General features: G+C 46.9%; 1 protein-coding gene across 3 annotated transcripts in view; it reads right to left on the bottom strand.

The window, feature by feature from the left end:
• LOC143835862 (copine-5-like) overlaps positions 1-11,712 on the bottom strand; it is a 169,681-nt gene extending 157,969 nt beyond the window's left edge. The window contains exon 1 of one of the 3 annotated variants that reach the window (XR_013230366.1): positions 10,949-11,659. Coding sequence is in view for 2 of the 3 variants with exons in the window: in XM_077334233.1 (XP_077190348.1) it covers positions 10,949-11,058 (110 nt within the window). In the remaining variant the exon portion in view is untranslated. Of the gene's footprint in view, positions 1-10,948 lie in introns of all 3 variants that reach the window. The other 2 variants (XM_077334233.1, XM_077334234.1) reach the window with 2 other exon arrangements.
• Between the last annotated feature and the right edge of the window lie 10,604 nt (positions 11,713-22,316).

Consider the following 22,316-nt stretch of genomic DNA (forward strand, 5'->3'; position numbering starts at 1 on the left):
GCAGAGCTAAGATTGTTGGCTGCTTCAGCACTGCTCAGTTCACAATATAGTCTGTGGAACAAACCAGTAGCCATCAAGGAACTCACAGAATTGGTACCCTTCCTCTGCCTTTCTGGTCCCTGTTGGTAATAATCTACACATTGCCAGATGAATGCCCAAAGGAGCTGGACATTGGCTTAGTCTCACTGGATTTGGCAATGACCTGGAAAGGGAGCCTTTGCTCAGGTAGTCCCAGAGTGCTTGAGGAAAAAGTGACTTGTCCAATGCCACCTCAGAAGTTTCACAGCTGAGCAGGGATTCTAATTTAGGGCCCTCATGCCACCCCCAACACTCTGGTACAGTATTGCCTCTCCTTAGGATTAACTCAACTCTAAGGGCAAATCCAAGAATAGCAGAGTTTTATCATGTGGCTACATCACCAACTTGCATCTGATAAGACTGAGGCAAACAATTTGTTGTTCTGGGCATCTGGGACCCTAACATGCGGTCCAAAGTGCCATCCCAAGTGCCAATATTACCTTTGACGGCCATTTACTTTGATGGGCTTAGGAAGAAGTGGCTGTGCTTACAATTACACTGTTGACCACCAAGCAGCCACCAGAGAGAGGGGTGCATGCAGCCGCGGCATTGGGAAAAGGAAGAGTAAATTATTATTGCTATTGGAATCCATACACAGCCAAGCTTTTTTCAGCTTCCAGGGGGGGGGGTAGGGTTATAGGGAGACAAAGAGGGTGGGGGCACTTTCCATTGGGGGAACAATATGTGGAAAGAGGTTTCTTTTAGAAAATCTTTACCAAAGCTGTGACCTGGGTTCATATTGTGTCCCATGCCGGATTTTTTTCTAAATCACTTCTGAAGTTTCTTGCTTTGAAAACCCTCCTTGGTCACCATTAAGTCAGCTGCAACTTGATAACAAAAAAAAAAAACCCAAAACAAAAAGATTCACACCTTTCTGTATTCACTGAAGTCAATGGATTTAAAAGGGTATAGCACTACTTAAGATTTCATTGACAGTGTGATATCTTTGGAATGAAATCATGGTTATATGATTAATTTATTCATGTTGCTGAATGAATTCAAATTATTGCGAGAGAAAAGGTGGGGAAGCTGAAAAACTGTCTATCAAGAACTCTGGATTATGGATAACCAAAGATTCTAAAATTGGTAAATCAACTAGTACTCCTCTAATACCAGAATTGTGAGAAACCTCTGCCCATAAGGTATGAAAAAATAAAATTATTTAAGATGATACATTGGAAGCACAGAGCACACTAGAGAAACACCGAGCCACTGAACTGCACAAAGTACATTCACAGATGGCTGAGAGCTGAATGAATCCTTTGAATCTACCATCAGAAAAAAAAGGTTACTAAGAAGATACTCACACCTGAATCATTCCCTTCAGATGATAAATCTGAAAAACCCAATCTGAAAAAATTGAAGTGTCAGTAGAAGAGGTTGCAGAACAAATTGATAGGTTAAATAGTAATAAGACACCTGTCCCAGACAATATTCACCTAGGAGTCCTGAAAGAACTGAGATATGGAATTGTTGAACTGCTCATTCTAGCTTTGTAAAACCTCACAGCATCAATCTTGTAGCAAAGACCTGGGAGGCAAACAATACACCACCAATCTTTTTTAACAGCATCTGATGTCCTTGTTGGGCAAAATGGTAGAAAAAAATAATTGAGAGAGAATAGATGAAGCTCCTGGACAAAGGCGACCTGTTAGCTGAAGCCTCAGCATGGGGGAAAGCCCATAAATCACTGGCACAGTGCATGTGTAGGCCCCCAGGTGTAGGGGGCATTTCCATGCCACAATGGCTGGACTTCTCTCTTCTACATGCCCATTAAGGAAAAGGGAGCTATGTTGTTGAACAGGTGATCATACCTGTACTCAGGCTTATTAAAACATTTTTTTTTAAATAAGATGTCCTATGATTCTTGAGTTAAAATGTCTGTTAACACTTTTAAGCCCTTTGGCCTCCATGGGTTTTTTTCCTGCTTGTCCATTTGTCATTGTCTTTATGGGCTTTTCTCACACAAGAGCACTCATTAGTACACCCAGAAAGAAGAGCTGTTTTTGGTATCCTGCTTTTTGCTGCCTGAAGTAGACTTAAAGCAGCTTACAATCCCCTTCCTTTCTTCTCCCCATGACAGATACCCCGTGAGGTAGGTGGGGCTGAGAGAACTGCGACTGTCACCCACTTGGCTACATGTGGAGGAATGGGGAATCAAAGCCGGATCTCCAGACTAAAAGTCGCCACTCTTAACCACTACATCAAACTGGCTCTCAAAAACAGGCACAAGAAGATCTGTGAAAGCCATGGTGAAGAGAGTCAATGAACACCTTCTCTCTTGCTAGGTGTTGTGTGGCTGATAGGCAGCCAGTCTCCACTTGGACAGCTGCTCAGTAGGAGACAGTGCTGTTGGAGTACAAAAGTCTGGAAGGAGAACCACTTCCTGGTCACCCCTGGACATTCTCCTTCATTAAAGGCTGTAGGTGAAATGCCAGGACCCATTCTGCACTAGCAGCATTGTGCTGGGCTGCCGCCAGGTGTTTGAGCCAGGGCAGGTTGCCCTGCCTCTTCCCAGTTCCAGACGGGGAAGCATTTCCCCCGCTTCACTCAGCCCACCCCAGATTTGAGCCTCCAGACCAGGCAGCCAGGGTGTCGAGATTCCGCCATGGGGGGGGGGGTTGGTGGGGGATTTTTGTGGTTTGGTTGAAGAATGTGTTTGACAGTGGTATTGCGTGAAAACCCTGTACCACATTCTGCAAACAAACAAAAAATTCCCCAGGTGGCTCCGCTGTGCTGCACAGCATTTTTTGTCCCTTTTGGGACACTGTAGTCACAGCCATGGGTGGGGAGGAGCCAGGCCAGGACAGCCTGATTCTTCCCTTCCTGATGGCTACAGTGTCATATGGAACTGGGAATTTGTCCTGCCACCGAATGAGAAGTGGGTTGGGGCAAATTCCCAGCGCAGAAAAAGTGCAGGCATTTCAAGCTTGCACCTAGAACTCTCAGCTACAGACCAATAGGAGGCCAGGCTGCTGCAGCTCACAGAAACACACATATACTTCCAGAGCTAGGCAAGTCAGCCCCTCATGCTCTGAGTTTTCATCACTTCCAAATCAGGAATCTTGTCAGCAAAAAGAGACTAAGATGAAGGAACTTCTACATCACTGACCTATCTGCAAAATATGAGCCTTGGACAACAAGCCATTGCTTATTTTGTTCTTCCTGATGTTATGCACACCACAACCAGAAGAAAGTTGGAGGGGAGATGTGCGTCTAATCATTGCAGCCTCAAATAGATACAACTGATTTGGCAAAAGTGCTTTTAAGCACTGACGTAGCCTTAATCCACATCAACATGTTTAATGCAAAGGGCCATAGAAAAGCAGCTGCAGTTCCATTATTATGGTTATAAAAGTTATGTGATCAAAGATGTTTGCAATAGAATGACTGCATACATTGATACATACAATGGGGGGGGGGTGGCTGATACGAGTGTAAATTGCATCTGCCAGAAGATCTATTTCTTTAAGGCAATACTGCGAAAAAAAGGATGAGTCTCTGTCAATGTCGGTTCCTTGGTTTGAAAAGCAGCTTTTATAGAGCTACCCTGTGGTGGTGCGTGGGCAATAGAGCGGGTGGGAAGAATGAAATGTGTTATCGCTGCACATCTTATGTGTACAACTCAGAATCCACACAGGTGCAACTCTGGGACCATTTAAGCACATCTCTAATTAGGATCCCATCACTGGATATTACTTCCATGGAGGACGTATGTGTTGCAATTCCAGTAGAAGAATCAGTGGAGTAGGGTGGTCCTCCTCATGCCTTGCATGTGCATTTTCAATGTGCCATTAGGAAACTTATTTGTATGGACCAAATGAAAAGCAAACTGATTCAGAAGCGGAGCCCTTTTCCCTAGGAAGCACAACACAATGAACTTCATGCTACAAGTCGTACATTTCATTCTACTTCAGATCTAGCCTCTTCACATCTCCCTGAAACTAATTCAAACTTCCAAAGCCTTATCTACAAATCGAGTTCTTTGAAATACTTATGATGAGAGAAATGAATTCAGTTTAGACGCTATTACTCAAACTCTCTCATCAAGACACTGGCTTGGATCTAATCATGATCTGACACTTTTTTTGTTTCTATACTGGTGTTTATGGAGCTCAACACGTCAGACATAGACATTAAACCATTTTTTAAAAATGGTACATAAATCTACTGTTGGAAAGCTATCATTTCAACAAGTTACAGTAAATGTTCAGTCTTCTCCAAATGCCTTTCTGCAAACAAATTGCAAATATTTTCAAATCAGAAACTTTAAATAAATATAGATCTTCAATTCATTCTTTTAGGCAAGTCCCCAAAACGTTCTGCTCTGTATTTTAAAATATACCCAATATCTACCCATATAACTGCTAGGGGAGAAAAAAAGCCAGAATAAAGCTTCCCTGCTGCATCACCTGGAAGTAACTCTTATCGTAGCTGCCCAGGTAAGTGGCTCTTTACAAGCCCACTTTCATTTTCACCTCTATTAGCCTTGTCACAAAGGATGCCCTAACAAGGCCGATATATAATGAATGTATGAAGGCAGCAACCAGATCCATAAATAACTCAAGAGGCTGTTCCTTAGCTGAGCATTCGTGGATGTGACACAAGCACAAAGCACAGGTCAGTGAGTTGTATACTTGGGTTCCAGCTGGAAGGAACCTTATTGTTGCCTTGTGCAGGGGTGGGGAGACACTTTCTGAGAAAGCAGAGCAAGGATGTCTGAAAGAGTGCTGCATGCCAAGTCCCACTCTGATTTTGTAGTCGAGGGCTGTAGGTGATGCAGTTTAGTTCTAATTTCATTATGACATCCCTGCCAATATTAATCAACAAGGAATCTACGAGAAAGAGCTTCTTCCAGAACCTGGAATCATCTCCAAGAATCTATCCGCAGATCCCTTCAAGAGAGATGCTGTTTCCTGTTGCCCCAGAGGGTCAGATCAGAGCCAATGGGATGAACTTAATTCAAAAGAATTTTCAGTTAAACATCCCGAAGAAGTTCCTGTGGTTAAAACATCCATCAGAATGTGGGGGATCTTATGAAGCCATCGTCAACTATCATGGAAGGGATTGTAATCTGAACAACAGCCCATTGAGTTGGGGAGAAGAGAAGCTAGGGGATGCCGACCTCCTTGTTCCTCTGATGAGAGCTGCTGGTTTGGATGTCTCCTTTTAATAACAACAACAACAACAATAATAATCAGTTTGCAGGCATGTTCCTCTTCAAGCTGCTGTAACCACTACACAGCTTCTGAAGCCAAGAGCATTAGAAGAAGAAGAAGAAGAAGAAGAAGAAGAAGAAGAAGAAGAAGAAGAAGAAGAAGAAGAAGAAGAAGAAGAAGAAGAAGAAGAGTTGGTTCTTATATGCCGCTTTTCCCTACCCGAAGGAGGCTCAAAGCGGCTTACAGTCACCTTCCCATTCCTCTCCCCACAACAGACACCCTGTGGGGTGGGTGAGGCTGAGAGAGCTCTGATATCACTGCCCGGTCAGAACAGTTTTATCAGTGCTGTGGTGAGCCCAAGGTCACCCAGCTGGTTGCATGTGGGGGGGGGGGGCGCAGAATCGAACCCGGCACTCCTAACCGCTACACCAAACTGGCGATATTGGAGGAAGAGTACTTGCTCATGAAAGACTATATTTTGCCAGTCTCTTTCCTTAAGGTGGGGTTTCAACATCAACAAACAAAATTTGCTCATTGCAGTGGTAGTGGTATATTCCACCTCATCATCACATGTTGGAAACATTAATAATTTAAATAACTTTGCAACAAAAAGATGGGCTCCTTAGCAAGAGTACAAAACCCTTTAGTCACAAACTGGACACTCTTGGGTTTTGGATTAAAGATAACAGAGATGTATTCTTTCAAGTGGGTAGCCATGTTGGTCTGAAGCAGCACAATAAAGCAAAATCAGAGTCCAGTGGCACCTTTAAGACCAACAAAGATTTATTCAAGGCATGAGCTTTAAAGTGTGCTTGTAAAATACAGAATCAAGATCCAGGACAAACCATACACATTCTTTTAGGTAATGTTCCAGTCATAATTGTTTCTGATATGAGTTGTTGGAAAACCTTCCAATCTGACCATTAATCTGGTGCCTTGCTATTGGCTTTCATTTGCCCAGGCAACAGAAGGACCAGTGAGAGGAGGGAGTCAATCTGTAGACTTGTACACAACAAAAAGATTATCCAGCATTGTCCCAAATGGCATTTCGGTGCACGCTTTCCCACTACTTCTGAGTGGTTTGAGATGACTTTCCAACTTCCTGTAAGCCATGTCCACTGGGCAGGAGCAAAGCTATGCTTGTATCAGCTGGATCACACACCAACAGTTTGGCTGACTGGAAGGGGACTTGATAAACGCAAAAACTAGTCATATTACTTTTCTTCAGTTATGACAGGCCTTGCTACATACCTGCAGAGGTGACAGGCAAACGTAATGAATGCTTTGCTTACACTGAGGGAGACAGATGTACAAGGCTAGCCATGATGCTCTTTACTCCCTGTGGTATGAACAGCACACGGCTGCAGGGGGTGAGCCAAAGGTGCTGCTTGCTGTCTCTCCTTCTGGCAGGTTGGTCAGGAATGCTGCACACAGGAAGCAAGTGATTCTTCACTCTGACCCTCAATGGCATATTTAGGGTATGGTGACCAGGGTTTATGTCCTGGGTACCACATTTGATGGGAGCACACTGGCCCCATCAAGGCCCCGTAGGCTATGGAAGCTGCCCCAAAGGTCCCTCAAAGGACCTTAAGATCATCAAATAAAAATAAATTAGCAATTCCCGGACCCAAAAGAAGTATGTCTGGTATCAATGAGGGCCAGGGCCTTTTCTGCCCTGGCCCCTGTGTGCTGGAATGAGCTCCCAGAAGAGCTGAGTGCCCTAACGGAACTGGCTCTTCCAGAGCTCTTCCACCAGAGCTCTTTGGCTGGATGAACATCTAGAAACTTAACTAAACATTGTTGAGCTCCCTATATACCTCCCCTGAAAAAACCAAAAAGCAAGGTCTCTTTGTTTTAGCCTGCCCGTATAGCTGATTGGCTGTTTTGGATTATTTTAAATTTTATAAATGTCTATAAATTTATTGTGTATGCTTTTAGAGTCATGTTGTCAGCAGCCCTGAGCTGGCAATATCAGGAGGGGCTGGACACCAATCAATCAATCAATCAATCAATCAATCAATCAATAACTGTCCTATGCCCAGTGACACCTGCCCCAGTGTGTCACTGGCTCAGCTGTATGTGTGCCAGCCGTGGCCATCCTGGCTCCCTGACACCATGGACCCAAGGCTGGGCATGGCCGTCGCTCACAGTGGATGGATCAACACCCAGCAGTCATGCTTCACAAACCACTGCAGCCTTCCTTCTGGTGCACGGCTGCCCTGATGGCTGTCACTCCTCTGTCCCACCTTCCCAATGGTCCAAGGTAGCTAACCCCTCTGCCACCACCACTCAGTGGGATGTCAAGCATGGGGGGGGGTAGTTTGTGGGTGGGTGTTTCTCTGAGGAGACCCCGCACCTGCATCACCAAGCCCTGCCCATCCACTTTCCCCAGGCACAAAATGGGATAGGTTTGCACCTGCCTACCCTAGTCAGATACAGGGGCAAATGGAAACCAGATCATTGTAATGAGGAAGGATCAAGTTCTATGGGTGCTTTCATACTGGTTAAATAACATACTTCCAATGCACTTTGCAGCTGGACTTTGCTGTGTGAAATGGCAAAGTTTACTTGCAAACAGTTGCTGAAGTGGGTGGAAAGTACATCATTTAGCATGTGCCAAAGCACCCCATGTCTATGCAAGAGATCATTCCTAATCAATTTTTTGCGTTCTCAAGTCTCAGTCCTTTTAACTTTATACAAAACAATATAGCTGCGCCAATTCCTGCATATAAATGTCCAGCTGCTATTAGCCCTCAGAGATTTGTTTTTATAGGCAACCTCCCACTCATACATAACGCAAATGGGAGGAGGGAGGCCAATTTAAAACAAAAAACCTCCACAGGTGAAGGGCATGAAGCAGTCTTGTTCAGATCCCAATAAGGGGCCTTTGTCCATTCTCTCCCCCTCATCCCTTGTCCTATTGCTGCTGCAGATAGATAGACAGACAGACAGACAAAGATCTTTCTCCTCAGTAAAATTCAAACACAATGCTTCAAGTGAAAAGGAGGCATTTTCTTATTAATTTTCGTAATTTAGCCCATCCTTTCCTAGAGGCTCAGGGTGGGATAAAGGTAAAGGTATCCCCTGTGCAAGCACGGGGTCATGTCTGACCCTTGGGGTGATGCCCTCTAGTGTTTTCATGGCAGACTCAATACGGGGTGGTTTGCCAGTGCCTTCCCCAGTCATTACCGTTTACCCCACAGCAGCAAGCTGGGTGCTCACTTTACCGACCTCGGAAGGATGGAAGGCTGAGTCAACCTTGAGCCGGCTGCCGGGATTGAACTCCTAGCCTCATGGGCAAAGCTTCAGACTGCATGTCTGCTGCCTTACCACTCTGCGCCACAAGAGGCTCTTGCAGGGTGGGATACACAGAGTTAAAAACATACAATCCAATTTTATAAAATTACAATAAATACCTACTTATAGTAGGATTTCCATGTCCTTAAAGCTGTATGTTAATATCTCAGCATCACCAACAGACAGACACCCTGAGCTAAGAGCTTCTGCCCTGAAACTGGGCTTGCTGCCTTCTGAGGAGAGAAGCAGAAGTTTTCAGAAGGATTATGCAGCTCCTAGAAAATTAATGCTTTAGCTTTCTTTTACAAAATGAAGGAATAACATGCTTTTCACAGGAGAATCTGCTTCTGAAGTCCCTCTTTCCACCTAGTGATAATGGGAAAGCTAAAAGCCTGACAAGTCATTTAGAAAGATAAAAGAGCTGGCTGATCAACATTCTACATTTCATCACTTGCTTTTGCCCTTTGGAATTCTGTTCCTATTGCTGGGGCAGAAGGAATGGCTTAACATGGGCAAACTTGCTCACTAGTTGCATTTCATTTTAACCATGTGCAAAAAGGTTCATCATAGTGTAGAAGTTTGTTTTAGTCCGCCAAATGATTTCAGAGAAAAATATTCTGATAAAATGACGGTCTGAATTAAACAGATGCTGTTATGCCGGAGCAGTCAAGGAAAAGGACTTGGTCTGTTATGGTACACACTACATGTATACTAGGATGTGGAATGCATTGTAGTATTATTATTATATTATTGTTCTCTGTCAGTTGTACTGCAATAACTTAAGTAATGTCCCCCATTTCATGTTCTAATTGCTTATCCCTTTGTAAATTCAAGGGAGCTGACTTACAAGAAGTGATCTTGAGTATTCATTCTACAGGGGATGAGGAATTTCAGACTTTATTATTGGTCTACAGAGTATAGAGGCTGGCGTTGGCAGGTTTTTCCAATTAATGAATATGGGCTACAAGGATGTGACTGTCATATCAAACCATTAATAATGGAAGGCATGCTTAAAGGGAGAAATCCTAAGAAGGTCCACTTAGAAGTCAGTCTCATACTAGTCAACAGGACTTACTCCCAGAAAGTGTCTTCAAGATCGCAACCATTATCACTCTTGTATATTTGGTAGTTAAGAAACAACAGAAGAAGGGATTCTGTGAATTTAGGCAGATTGTATGTGGATGGGCAGAAGGGATTGTGCCCATGCTTGGCTTTTGTGGCCCTTTCTTGTATGCCCAGGCAAATGCCGATCGCCACTTTAGGGTTGGGAGGCGAATTTCCTCCAGGCCATACTGGCCAGGGATTCTGGGCTGGGGGGGGGCATCATCTGGGCATGAAACTGGGGCCACAGTGGGTAGTCGTGAATTTCCTGCATTCTGCAGGAGGTTGGACTAGATGACCCTGGAGGCATCTTCCAACTTTTTGGTTCTATTATTCTAATCTTGCGTATGGAACACCTTCAGCATCCTTCCAACCGTGCCAGTTCACCAATAATGGTTACAATGTGCATGGATCATAGCAGTAAGCATGCAGCATGGTAAAACCACACAAATTCTTCATAATAAAACACTTTCCCTTATAGGGCAGACAAGTCATTTTACTCCATATATGTATGAAGAAGTTAGAAATGAATTTCTCTCATGGTTTGTCAGCAGAGGGATGCTCTTCACTGGATCAACTTTTGCAGCCACAACAGCGTGTAACCATCTTCCTTAGAGCACAGTGCTGCACCTATAAAAGTGGATCCATTAACAGGGCACTCTCTCAAAGAAGAAGAGTGCCACCCTTCTAAGTCCATCAAAGTCCGTGGGCTCAGAAAGATATGGCTCTACCTATTGTACCGGGTGACTCACAGCTAATGGTTCTCCTTATTAACAGCGACCCTGCAAAGCCTGAGATCTGGGATGAGCAGAAATAGAACCCCTGAGGACTATGAGGGGGTCATTGGTCTAATCACCCGTCTTTGCCGTACCAAAACTCTGTGTCCAAGGGATTCATGGGAGATACCACCCCCACCCCCATACACGCATCTTCGCCGTGTGTGCTCCCTGATCTAGGGCGCCCCACCACCTGACTCCCCAGGGCACACCCCCTCCCCAGGTGCAACCGACCAGCCCTGCTTTCATCAGCCAGCGAAGAGAGGGGAGGCATCCAGATGCGGATCAGTCCACACCGCGCCGCCTGCCCAGCTGTTCCTAAAGGGGTGACCGACGGCCGAGCGACGTGCTTTCCCCGCCGTGGACCCCGGCCTTCGCCCCGGCGCTTCCCAGCCAGCTCCAATCCCAGCCGCACGCGTTGCAAGGCTGAAACTTTGAGCGAGCAGCCCCCCCCCCCCGCCGCCCCCATTCCCCGGCTGCAATCGCCGCCGCCTGCACGCCGCGAAACTTGCTCCCGCGCTGCCGGGCCGGCCTTACCTGCAGGAGACGGTGAGCTCCACTTTGGTGGCGGGGATGGTGCCCATGAGCGGGTCGAAGTCCCTCACCGACGCCATGTCCTCCACTTTGTCCATAACGTCCTCCTCCATGGGGGAAGCGCCTCTCGCCTCTCAACAAGTCTCCAGGCGCCGCCCGGGGGGCGTCCCAGCTGCCCCCGAGTCCAGCTCGCCACCCCGCCGCCCGGGCACGCTCGCCCGCCCGCCCGCCTCGCCGCTAAGCGCTTCTCTGAGGGGAGCCCCCTCCCGCCGGCCGCGGCGTTGTCGTTGGAAGACGAGCCCCGCCGCCTCGCGCGTCCGCCCCTTCCCCAGGCTCGCTGCGCCCCGCTGGAGCCCACAGACGGAGCCCGGCAAGCTCCACCTCCTTCCCCCACCAAAGCACCGGCGAGCAGCAGCAGCAGCAGCCGGCCCGGCTCGGCTCGGCCCTGGGGCACCGCTGCGGGAAGGCAGGCAGCCGAGCGCCCGCCGAAGAACGCCTCTCCCGAGCCGAGAGAAAGGCGAGAAGGGAAGCCTCCCGGGCAGGCGGGCAGGCAGGCAGGCAGGACGCCGAAGCGCTCGGCGGGGTCGTCCAGCCTGTCTCTATGGAGCTGCCTGAGTCACGGGTATGTGCACAGCATGGGGAACTGTGTGCAGGCAGAGAGTCACATGGGTGGCAGCGACGGAGGCTTCCCTCAGGCAGAAGCGCTCGGTTTTTGGCTCAGAAAGGGGGTCACCTCATGCCAGTATCCAAACCCCGCAGGACAGGGACGTCATGGCAAGAAACGGAGACCATATGGCTGTGGAGATCTGTGTACTGAGACAGACCCAAAACACGACACAGACATGGCACACTCGATGGGCCAACATGTGCCAGGCACCCAAACAGTCACAGCAGCACACAGTTAAGGGAAACTCTCCTAGGAGCCTTCAGGTCATGGCAGAGCCCTGTCGTTTCCACCCAGCCTGCCAGGCTGCTATTGCTGGGAGGGGCTGGTGGTAGGTCAAGAGTAGCAGTCCCTCAGAAAACACACTTTAGACCCATGGGCCCACTCGGTGTAAAGGAGTTTCATGGGCACATTCATATATGCAAACACAACCCCTTTAAGCTTACACTTGCTGCTGCTGCTGCTACACAACACCCATTTCACAGACAGTAAAGCAATTTACTTGCTGCCCAGATCACCCCCCAAATCAATTCCCTTTCCAATAATTATCCCAAATTAATATCGCACCCACTCAATTAATTGACCCCAATGCCTAGCCAGTTCTCCTAAGTCAGTCTCCAATATTGTCCTGTTGCTGCTGTTCTTCGGAAGAAAGACAAACCTTCCATTTTCCCCCTTCCTGGTGAGGCAATCCTATTTTGCAGTAAAATAATAGTTGTAAATGCCCCTGTTCTTGACTCCTGTTGCTTTTTTGAGTTATAAATCACAGTGCTTCAGCGATTGTAGAAGCTACAACAGATAGGATTTTCCCCAGGATCTAGCCTTGTTGCTCACCAGTCCTCATCCGCACTGTTTCCCTTGCCCTTCTTGTCAATATTGCATAGCCCTCAGTCCTGCTCTTCCCCTGGCACCTGCTTCCTTCAACTCCACACCCTCAGCCTCTGTTGTTTCCTGAGGGTCCAGCTTTTCAGTCTGTTTTGTTCCACACCCTTTAGCAACTTTGGGCCTAGTGGCACGTTTTATATATACAGAAACTTCAAGAAATTTGACTGGAGCTGTTCTGTATATGTAATGACTTGTGTGTGCAATGATGTGTGTGCTTAACCCTTTCCCTGCCTGCTCTTTGTTGAAAGTGATTGGGAGTGGAGAAAAATACCTCCCTTTTCTGATACTTCTCCCCTTCCAATTGTTTCCAGCCAAAATTTATTTACACACCTGTCTCTTGATCAACTGCCCCTCAGTTTATATACCGGGGAGGGCGGTATATAAATATAATAAATAAATTAAAAGAATAAATTTACTGAGCACATAATGCACAGGTCCTTCCTAACATTCAAGTGCTATGAACTTTCTTCAGAATCTTCTTTCTTGCCTCAGTTTTATTTTCTATTTCTTTTCTAAGTTCATTTTTCCACCTACCCTTTTCTCTGCTTCTCCTCTGGCTCTTAGTTCCCCTTCCTCCAGAGACCTCTTCATAGGCTTCAGTCTGCCTCTGTGTGAATCCCAACCTAAAGTGACAATTTCCTCTTCCCACACAGAAGCTGGACTGCAATCTGCTTTGCTCCTGGAGCAGTTGAACATTCTGAGTCATCAGTTCGTCCAATCAGAGTTAGAGGCTCACAGTGACCCTGTGAAATGGTTTAGGTTGAAAGAGAAAGAACAACTGGCCCAAGGTCACCCTATGGCAGAAACATTCTGGGTGGCATAGAAGTTTGAACCTAGACTTAGGAATCCAACATTCTAACCATTTTTAAAAATTGTATTATTCGATTTATACCCAACCCCTTCCAGGGTGGCTTCCAGCACTCTCTGGGTATGAATAGGTTGGAGATATGAAGTGTGCCTGGCCTCAACCAGGGCCAGGGCCAATGAGCTCCCAGAAGAGCTGAGAGCCCTGATGCAGCTGACCTGTAAGACAAAACTTTCCGCCAGGCATTTAGTTGAAGCCAGGCTGAGGAATATCTCAGCCCCTCCTCCGGTGCTCCAATATCAGCATCAGGGCTAGTTTATCCATGTAGCATGTGCTATAGGTCCCATGCTTCCAGGAGCCCCACAAATTGCCTTCCCACCATGGATCTGGGCCACAACCTCTCCCCTCCTTTCCTCTTTAAGGATGCTCAGAGTAATATCCTTTTCCACTATGGGGGGGTCCCTCTGCTCCCAGTCCGGCTGCTCCCATCAAAATTGTATTCTGCTGGAGGCCGCAAATCCTTAAACTGGCCCTGGTGCTGCGGGCCTCACAAATCCTTAAACCTTTCCTGATCAACATCATTCCCTGAATGTACAGCAGATGGTTGTATGTTTGGGGAGGGGTGGGGGCTGCAGGATGGAGGAAGGGAGGAGGGTTTTTTCACTGGGTTGTTTATAGTTTTATTATTTGCTGTTTGATTGAAATTATTTTATTGAATGTTGTAGGCTGCCTTGAGCTAGCTGGCTAGGAGCAGTGGCCTAGTGGGGTTTTAATGGGGAATTTTAATGCAGTGGTCCGCAATCTTCTTCAGGCTGTGGACCGGCGGTGGCAGGGAGGGTGATCGCCCAGCTGCGCATGCGCTGCCTGGCACGGCCCTGCGGAGGCACCGGTAGTTGGGGACCACCGTTTTAATGGGTTTTAACATACTGTATGTGTATTTAAATATTGTGAACCGCGAGCCGGTTTCCGAGAGTGGCAGTCATACAAATAAAATAAATAATAATAATAATAAATTAATAAAATCAATTAATCATGAAAACATACAATAAAATACAATTTAGTGATAATTTAATTTAATGTACTATATTATTAAAACTTTAAAAACCATTAAAAGTTCAAATCAGTTGCACTAGTTTATCAGCCAGTTGGTATATTCAAGAATGTTTACTTTTTCGTTTCAGTTTCAGGGGATTGTCCATGGGGAGGGAGCCCAGTCGATGTTTAACTTGATATTCATTGCCTCCAACCAAATGCTTGGCAGAAGAGCTCCATCTTGCAGGCCCTGTGGAATTGTCCCAGCTCCATCAGAGCCCTTTGCTCTTCCAGGAGCTCATTCCACCAGGTCGAGGCCTGGACTAAAAATGCTGGTTGAGGCCAGAAGTACTTCTCTTGGGCCAGGAATCACCAGTCTGTTGGAACTGGATGACTTCAGTGTCCTTGGGAGGGTATAGTCAGCCAAGCAGTCCCTCAGATACGCTGGGCCCTGACAGAATTCAGCCGGGAGCCAGTGCAGCTTCTTCAGAGCAGGCTGGATGTGGCACCTTCATGGTGTACGAGTGAGGAGTTGTGCTATGGCATTCTGGACCAGGTGCAGTTTCCAGATCAGCTTAAAGGGAAGACCTTTTGTAGAGCACATTACAAAAATCCAGTCTGGAGGAGACTGTCGAATGGGTCACTCTGGCTAAAGGTTTGGGGGCCAGGTAGGGCACTAGTAGCTTTGCCTAGCAAAGATGATAAAATGCCAGCTGAGCTACTTTGGTGACTTGTGCTTCCATTGACAAGCAGGTGCTGAAGATCATGGCTGAATTCCTAGCGTATTGCACAGCCATAAGCTGCATGCCGCTTAGGCTGGGCAATTGTGCTTCCTGTCCTTTCCTACCCAGACACAGGATCTCTGTCTTGGAGGGGATGAGTTTCAGACAGCTCTGCTTAAGCCAGACCATCATGGCTTCCAAGCACCTGGTGAATGTTTCTGGGGGAGTGCCCACTGGCCATTGATTAGGAACTAGAGCTGGGTGTCATCTGAACTAGCTGGGCTTGTTAAATCGAGAACTGTGCTGTGCAGTACTCCACAAGGGAACTGGCAAGGGTGTGAGTAGCTCTTTCCCATTGCAACCCTCTGTCTGTGACCCTCAAGAACAGGCCTGTCCCACGTATACCGGCATCAGCAAGACGGTGAACAAGAAGCTCGTGATCTACCACATTGAATGCTGCCGTGAGGTTACATTATTCCAACTGTTGCACATGCTACCTCTGGGTTGAAGATTAGAAGCATGCTCTTTTATAGTTTTACTTCCTACATCCTTAAAGCTATTTCTGCTGAAGGAAAGCAACAGAAGTTCCGTTCTAAGGTCTCCTTCAGTTTTTTTTTGTTGCAGTGTACAGTGGTCTTTCCCCCATGATCACTAGTAGAAAGTAGTTTTGATGCAAACTTTTCATGGACTGGAATTTTTGCTGGGCAGATGTTTGCCTTAGAGCAGTGGTCCCCAACCTTTTTATCACCGGGGACTGGTCAACGCTTGACAATTTTACTGAGGCCCGGGGGCGTGGTCTTTTGCCGAGGAACGTCACTGCCACCGCCTGAGCCCTGCTCCATTTGTTTTCTCACCCTGACTTCCCCCCGCCCGCTGAGGGGCTCTACCAGCAGCAGCTGCACAGTGCCACGCCAAGGGGGAGCCCCAGCCATGGCGGCCACTGGAGAGCACCAATGGTGAGCTGGCGGCAGAGTGGCAGGGCAGCCCCCGAGGCAGCAGCCGGGGAGAAGGACGAGGAGGAGCTGCGGCCCGGTACCAACTGAACCATGGACCGGTATTGGTCCGAAGACCAGTACCGGTCTTCAGACTGGGGGTTGGGGACCACTGCCTTAGAGGACCTTTTTAGATATAGCCAGGAGAGCTGTACAGGATTGGCCCAGCAAGCACCCCGTTAAACAGTAAATGGTGCTTCCTCCCAACCAGTGCAACCATTGTATGTATTTGGATACAAGAAAGAGGGCTCAGCTAGTACTGGAGGTAGTGCTTGTGACACCTAGTGAAGTTGCCTCACAAGCCTTTCCTCTGTCTTGTAAAAAGCTTTGTAAAAGCCTCCCACAGACTTTATTTAAATTTTAAAAATTTTCCCAGTACAGCCAGGCTACCTCTCTCCTCTTTTGTTCCTGTGGAACCCGATTTCATTGCAGTGGTTAACAAACCTTGCATAAGTATTCATGCTAGCCAAAGGGAAGAGTTCTCCAGATGGAGGGAAGAACCTAATTTGCAGAATTAAAAGGTTCCCATTCCTACTCAGGCTCCATGTGAAAAAAGTGCCTGTGTAGAAGAAGTGCCTGGATGGTACATAGCAGACCCCACCCTCCTGGGCTCCACCTCCATCGAATTCTAATGCAGCACAATGTTCTTCATGCCCTGCTCACATAGCCTTAATGCCAACAGACAGAGCCCAAGCAGTAAGCTGTGAGAAAATAAGAGCAAGCTCTGTGAATAATGCAAGGAATCCTGCCTCTTCCCTCCCCACACCCACACAGAGAAGCCCCAGAGCAAATATTTGTACTAAATAATTGAATACAATTCTGTGCAGAAGAGTTTTTGGCAAGGAGGCGGAGAGTAAATCTGAACAACTTCAGAATGGATCCATTGTGATTTTAAAGGATATTGTTGATTCTGTGGTTTGATTTAGAAACTACTGCTAGACTTTTAATATTGCTGGGGAAAGCATCTTAAGCTCAAGACAAAGTCTGAAATTTGAAACATCCATGGATCTACTCAGCATCTTCCAAGAATTCTTCCAGCTATTGCTATTTATTTGTAAAATGGAGCAGTACTATTTTTATGCTGAAATTTTGCAGTCTGCAAATAATTTACCCCAGAGTATTTCTGGATTAATCTGACACACATCATTAAAACTATACATGAGCTAATTATTTGTTTATCAAAACTGAACAATTTTTTCTATTCTAAGGACAAGGGAGGTATTATTCAATCACATAATTTTGTTTGGTGCATCCCTGCATTCGATAGATTCAATCTCTCAATTGTATTTTGATTAATTGTTTTGCTGTGTGAATGTCAATTGCCTTTATGAGGAGAGAGTGTGATTTGGAACAATCATTCATCTGTTAAATTCTTTCTCAACCCGTTCTGCAAGAGCTCAGGGAAGTGTATGCTGTCCTCCCATTTGACCCTCACAATTTAGGGGAGGCTAAGAGGAAGAGCAATGGGTCCAAACACCCTGATTGAGTTTCATGGCTGAATGGGGATTTGAATTCATATCTCTCTCTCTCTCTCTCTCTCTCTAGTTCTATACCAGCCCTATAAGCACACTGGCTCTCTAAGGCACTGCAATCCAAAACAGATTCACATACTCTCCCATGCCCATGGAGTTTAATGCATTCAGAGCGGTAGAACTCTGCTTAGGATAGCACTATAAACAATGCTGAAACATTTGCAAAACCAACTGTAAATTCATCTCCTTCATGGTATCCAAGGCAGCCTACTCTGGACTCTCACAAATGATCCTGTCCAAGGACTGCCCAAGCCCACTCTGCTTCAGCGAGGTTGCTACATGTCCTGCAAATATATCCAAGCTCTAGAATTACCCAGTTGCTGGGATTTGCTGTTCTTAGAAAAAGTAAACATGTCCCCAAAGGGCTAAAAATAAAAAAGAAATCCATATCTACACTTTCAGAAGCTGTAATGGTCATTAGAGAGAATTTTGGGGCCTTAAGAGGAAGCAGTATAAGATGGTTCACACTTGGGGGGAGAGGAGGGGAATGTGGGATTCTTTGGATTTCTTCCCCCCCCCCCCCATTTCTCCATATGAGTAGTGCAATACAATTGAATCTCTGTAAAGTGTTGTATCAGGGATAACATGCAACCCAATTTGAACTCATTAATGTAAAGTATGGCTCTGTGCAGTTCTGATATGCCTGTGGGCCAATGTTCTATTAATCTTTCAGCCGTTGTCCAAGATTAGCTCCACAGATTCAGCCATCGCCCCGGGTGCCTGACCAACAGAAAGCCCTTTTGTTGTTCTGCTTGCATTTCCCAGGCATTTGCTCTCTGTAATGACAGAGAAACAATTGCTTCATGTTAGCAAGAAACAAAACCAAAATCATTGCAACCACCTTGAGGCAGAATGCTGCAGGCTGGGAAGTAGCTTCTCCAGTGTGCCGCTACATGGCACTGCAACCAAAGTTCTGGATTGCGGAAGGGTTCTTCTTTTACAGTAGCTCGGTTTGCACCGAATCAGAAATGAATTGTGAGAGGAAAAGAGCACTCCCCCCACCCCGAATGTAGGTGGGAAAGTTCCATGCTGCCCTTGCTTCTAGCATCACTGTTATTGAATCTGTGTGTGAGTAGTATCAGGGTTGGTTTACCCATGTAGCGGATTTTGCATGTGCTACTGGCCCACACTTCAAGGGGCCCTGCACAGCCCCCCCCCCAGCTGAGGGCCATAGCCTCTCTTCTCCCCCTTTCCCCCTCTAAGGACACTGCTCCTCCCGCAATGATACTCTGCTGGGTCCTGTGAATCCTTAAACTGGCTCTGGTGCCAAAGGCCCCACACATCTTTAAACCACTCCCGAGTAGTATGGGGTGGTCTTTGGATGCAGTGCAGTGCATTGGCAGCACCAAATATTTTTCTGTGGAAGGCCAGAATGTTTCAGACGAGCTAGTCCATGTCTGGGAATTCAAGTCCAGCAGAAGACCCAGAGTGGTGTAGAGGGATGAGCTTAGGATCTGGGAGCCCCAGGCTCAAATCCTCACTCTGCGGTGGAAGTGGTCTGAGTGACCCGGGACCACTCCTTCTCTCAGCCCACCTTGCCTCACAATGTAGTTCTTGTGAAGGTAAAATAGAAGAGGGGAAAACAATGTTGGAAGCTGCTTTGAGTCCCTTTTGGAAAGAAAAGTGACGCTATAAATAGATCTAGAGAAATATAAATACCTAAGGAGAAAAAGCCTACATACAGAGAGGACTTAACAAGCATACCAGCTCACCTGAGAAACAATTGAATGGGTCCAACGCCTTAGGCTTCAAAAGAATGCTTCATAGTCTTGTTCAGCTTTGCCTTTTAAATAATTTAGGCTGATAATTACAGGATCTAATGAAATATATGTTGCCATTTTCTTAACACCTCAGTGTCTCATAATTCAATATCTCCTTCTGAAATCTCCAGCAGGTTTTCCCCCCATTGCCATAAATTATCATGCTATAGCTTTATGTAAAACTTATTAAACTTATGACATCTACAAATGAACTTCATGTTTTCTATTTACACACTTAATTTTGATTCTCTTTTTCCAATTAGATATCACTGTGATTTAAGTTTTTCTTCAAATGAATACTCCAAAGATACTTCTGCCGAACTCCAAATGTGATTTGATACACTTTTCCTGTTTAAATGGGAAATTATTTTCCTGGCCCCCATTTTTCAAATCAACCCTTTGGAATTATTTTTTTATTAACAGGTGGTTTAAAAGCATTTTACCTCATATCTGTTTATTTTTATACTTGACTGTAGTTTCAATTTTAATAAGCAGCGTGTTAAACTCACACTGTCAATATTTTTTTAATGGCTAGTTTATTCATAAACAACCTCTAAGTTTGTGTGTGGGAGGTGTCCCTTTACACGCAGGGCTTCTAATGAATGGAAGCAGTGAAACTTTACCATTTCCAAGGCACATGCCTTCCAGCTTGCAAATGCGGGATTGTAAACCTTGTGTTGTGGCCCTCCATACGGGAAACCTGTCCCGTGCTTTTCAGCTGCTGCTTCACGCCTTTTCCCCTCCTTACAAGGCGAGGGAGAAGGCAGAAGAGAAAACAATGCGAACTTTACTTACCACTCCTCGGCCTGTCAATCACTGGTGGCAACCTCTCAGCAGCATTTTTTTTTCAAATGGCAAGTTATGCATTGCAACGCATTAACATCACAACATTGAAGCATTGCTTGTTCTATAATAGGGATTAACTTTCCTGTTTCAGTTTGCTGCTCGCTGTTCGGTCGAAAGCACATCCCTGCCCAGAACACACCCCCATGTTACCTGAAGAAGCCTGCCAGCAGCACACCTTTCCACCATTTTCCTTTGTTTTTTGAGAGTGGCCATTTCGGGTGTATATACATAATGGAGAATCTCTTGGTGGCCATTCTGGCTCAGGGGGCACTGATCGTCCAACTCATCTTTTCCACCCTTGCTTGGATCAGGGAAGACACGGCTCTATTATATGGGAGGATGATCCAGCTAAGGCACAAGTGGACCCTGTGCAGGCCTCTCTCCTGGTGTGCCCGGCATAGCCAATACATCAGGAACTTCCTAAGGTCTAGAAGAGCAACAAGGTGAAGCTGGTTCACCTTCACAGAGGTGCGCTTCCCAGGTGTGGATGGACAGGCGAAGCACTGACTGGTGGGAGAACTTCATCCTGACAACTTAGAGTAATGACGAATGGATCCTGAACTTCAGGATGACAAGAGGCACCATCACAGAGCTTCTCTGTGTGCTCAGAGGGAGGCTGCAGCACCAAGCTACTGACATGTGCCTTCCCATCATGGTGGAGAAGAGGGTGGCCATGGATATGTGGTAGCTGGCAAACAATGTCCCATTCAGACTTGTCTCCCAGCAGTTTGGCCTGGGCATGTCCACTGTTGGAAAAATCGTGCTGGAGGTCTGCTTTGCAATGAGCAAGTCAATGGCTTCTGTGGTCCCACATTTGCAAATTATACCCCATATAATTTAGGCCAACACTTTCTACCCCAGGAGAAACAGGGACCTTGCGAGACATGAGACACATTTAGCTGGCTCCCCAGGGGAGGAGATAATGCAAGGCATAGATGTCTGCCCGTAAGTGCCATCTGTCTCTGGGGGAAACTCCTGTGACATTCCGCATTCAAACCAATTGTTTCCTGTTTACCCCCCATCCTACAGTGCGTGCCTTGAATGGCCGTGTGGATGCTCTGGAGCAGTGGAGGAGGAAAGCTGGGAGGATGTTCGACCTGCACAACAGAAACCTCAGGGAAATAAAGGCCATACTGGAATGCCTGGGGTGCTCCAGAGTGGCAGGGTTGAAATTTTCCCTCCCCCTACCCACCACATGGTCCCCCATCCTGTTCAGAGACTGTACAGCCCCCATAAGGATGGCGTGGCTCCTTTTCATGGAGGCAAAGACCTCCCTGCAAAGCCTTGCCTCCTCCCTGTCCAGCCTGGCCTCCTCCCTGTTGTCCTCTTGCTTCCTGGTGAACAGTTCCCTTTCCTGCTGAAGCATCACCTTTCCCATGCCCTAGTCGGGCACATGTCTTCTTCCCCTTGCTCCAAGAGGCTACTCCCCAGGGCAGTGAGGAGGGAGAGACACCTCTGCCTCCTCCTTTCCCTCTGCAGCTGCTCCTCATCCAACAGCCCACCAAGAGGCTGCTCCAGGTGCCACTCAGCTGCCTCGTCTTCTGCCTCCTCTCCTGAGTATGCACATGGAAACAAGGGAGGGGGGGAGAAGGGTGGTGGGTGGGAGCAGGGGACAGTGCATGTAATTCTTCCCACCAATGGTCTTAGTGTTGCCACTCAGCACCCGCCTCTGCCCATCAGCAGGCCTATTCCTGCTGCAGAGACTAGCCCTTTCATGGCAGGACAAGCTCAGTGGCAGTGGTCACCCCTCTTGTGACCTCAGGCATAATCCAGTGGAATGACCCCCACTGCTTAGCTAGATACAGAGCGTGGGATGCTCACCTCTGGGCATCGCTAGGCATGCTGGGGCACGTCCCTCCTGGCCAGAGCTACAGGCTGCATTCCCTGTGGTGATTGTGGGATGTAGTCTGGGGAGAAAAGGTTGGTCAGACATAAGCAGTTCAGTGCAAGCAATGAGGAGCACAGTAGATGTTTGGTGAAGCCGTCTATTCAAATCTAAGCTTTCTCCTGTACAGGGAAACATCCCTTGTGAGCCTCCAGGAGAACCAACAGCTTCCCACCCACTCCTCCCAAGGATAGCTGGTGGGCACCAGCACCCACCTATCTCCGTGGCAGATGAATCGTGGCACTCTG

The sequence above is a fragment of the Paroedura picta genome, chromosome 4 (assembly GCF_049243985.1).
Source record: "Paroedura picta isolate Pp20150507F chromosome 4, Ppicta_v3.0, whole genome shotgun sequence".
NCBI lineage: Eukaryota > Metazoa > Chordata > Lepidosauria > Squamata > Gekkonidae > Paroedura > Paroedura picta.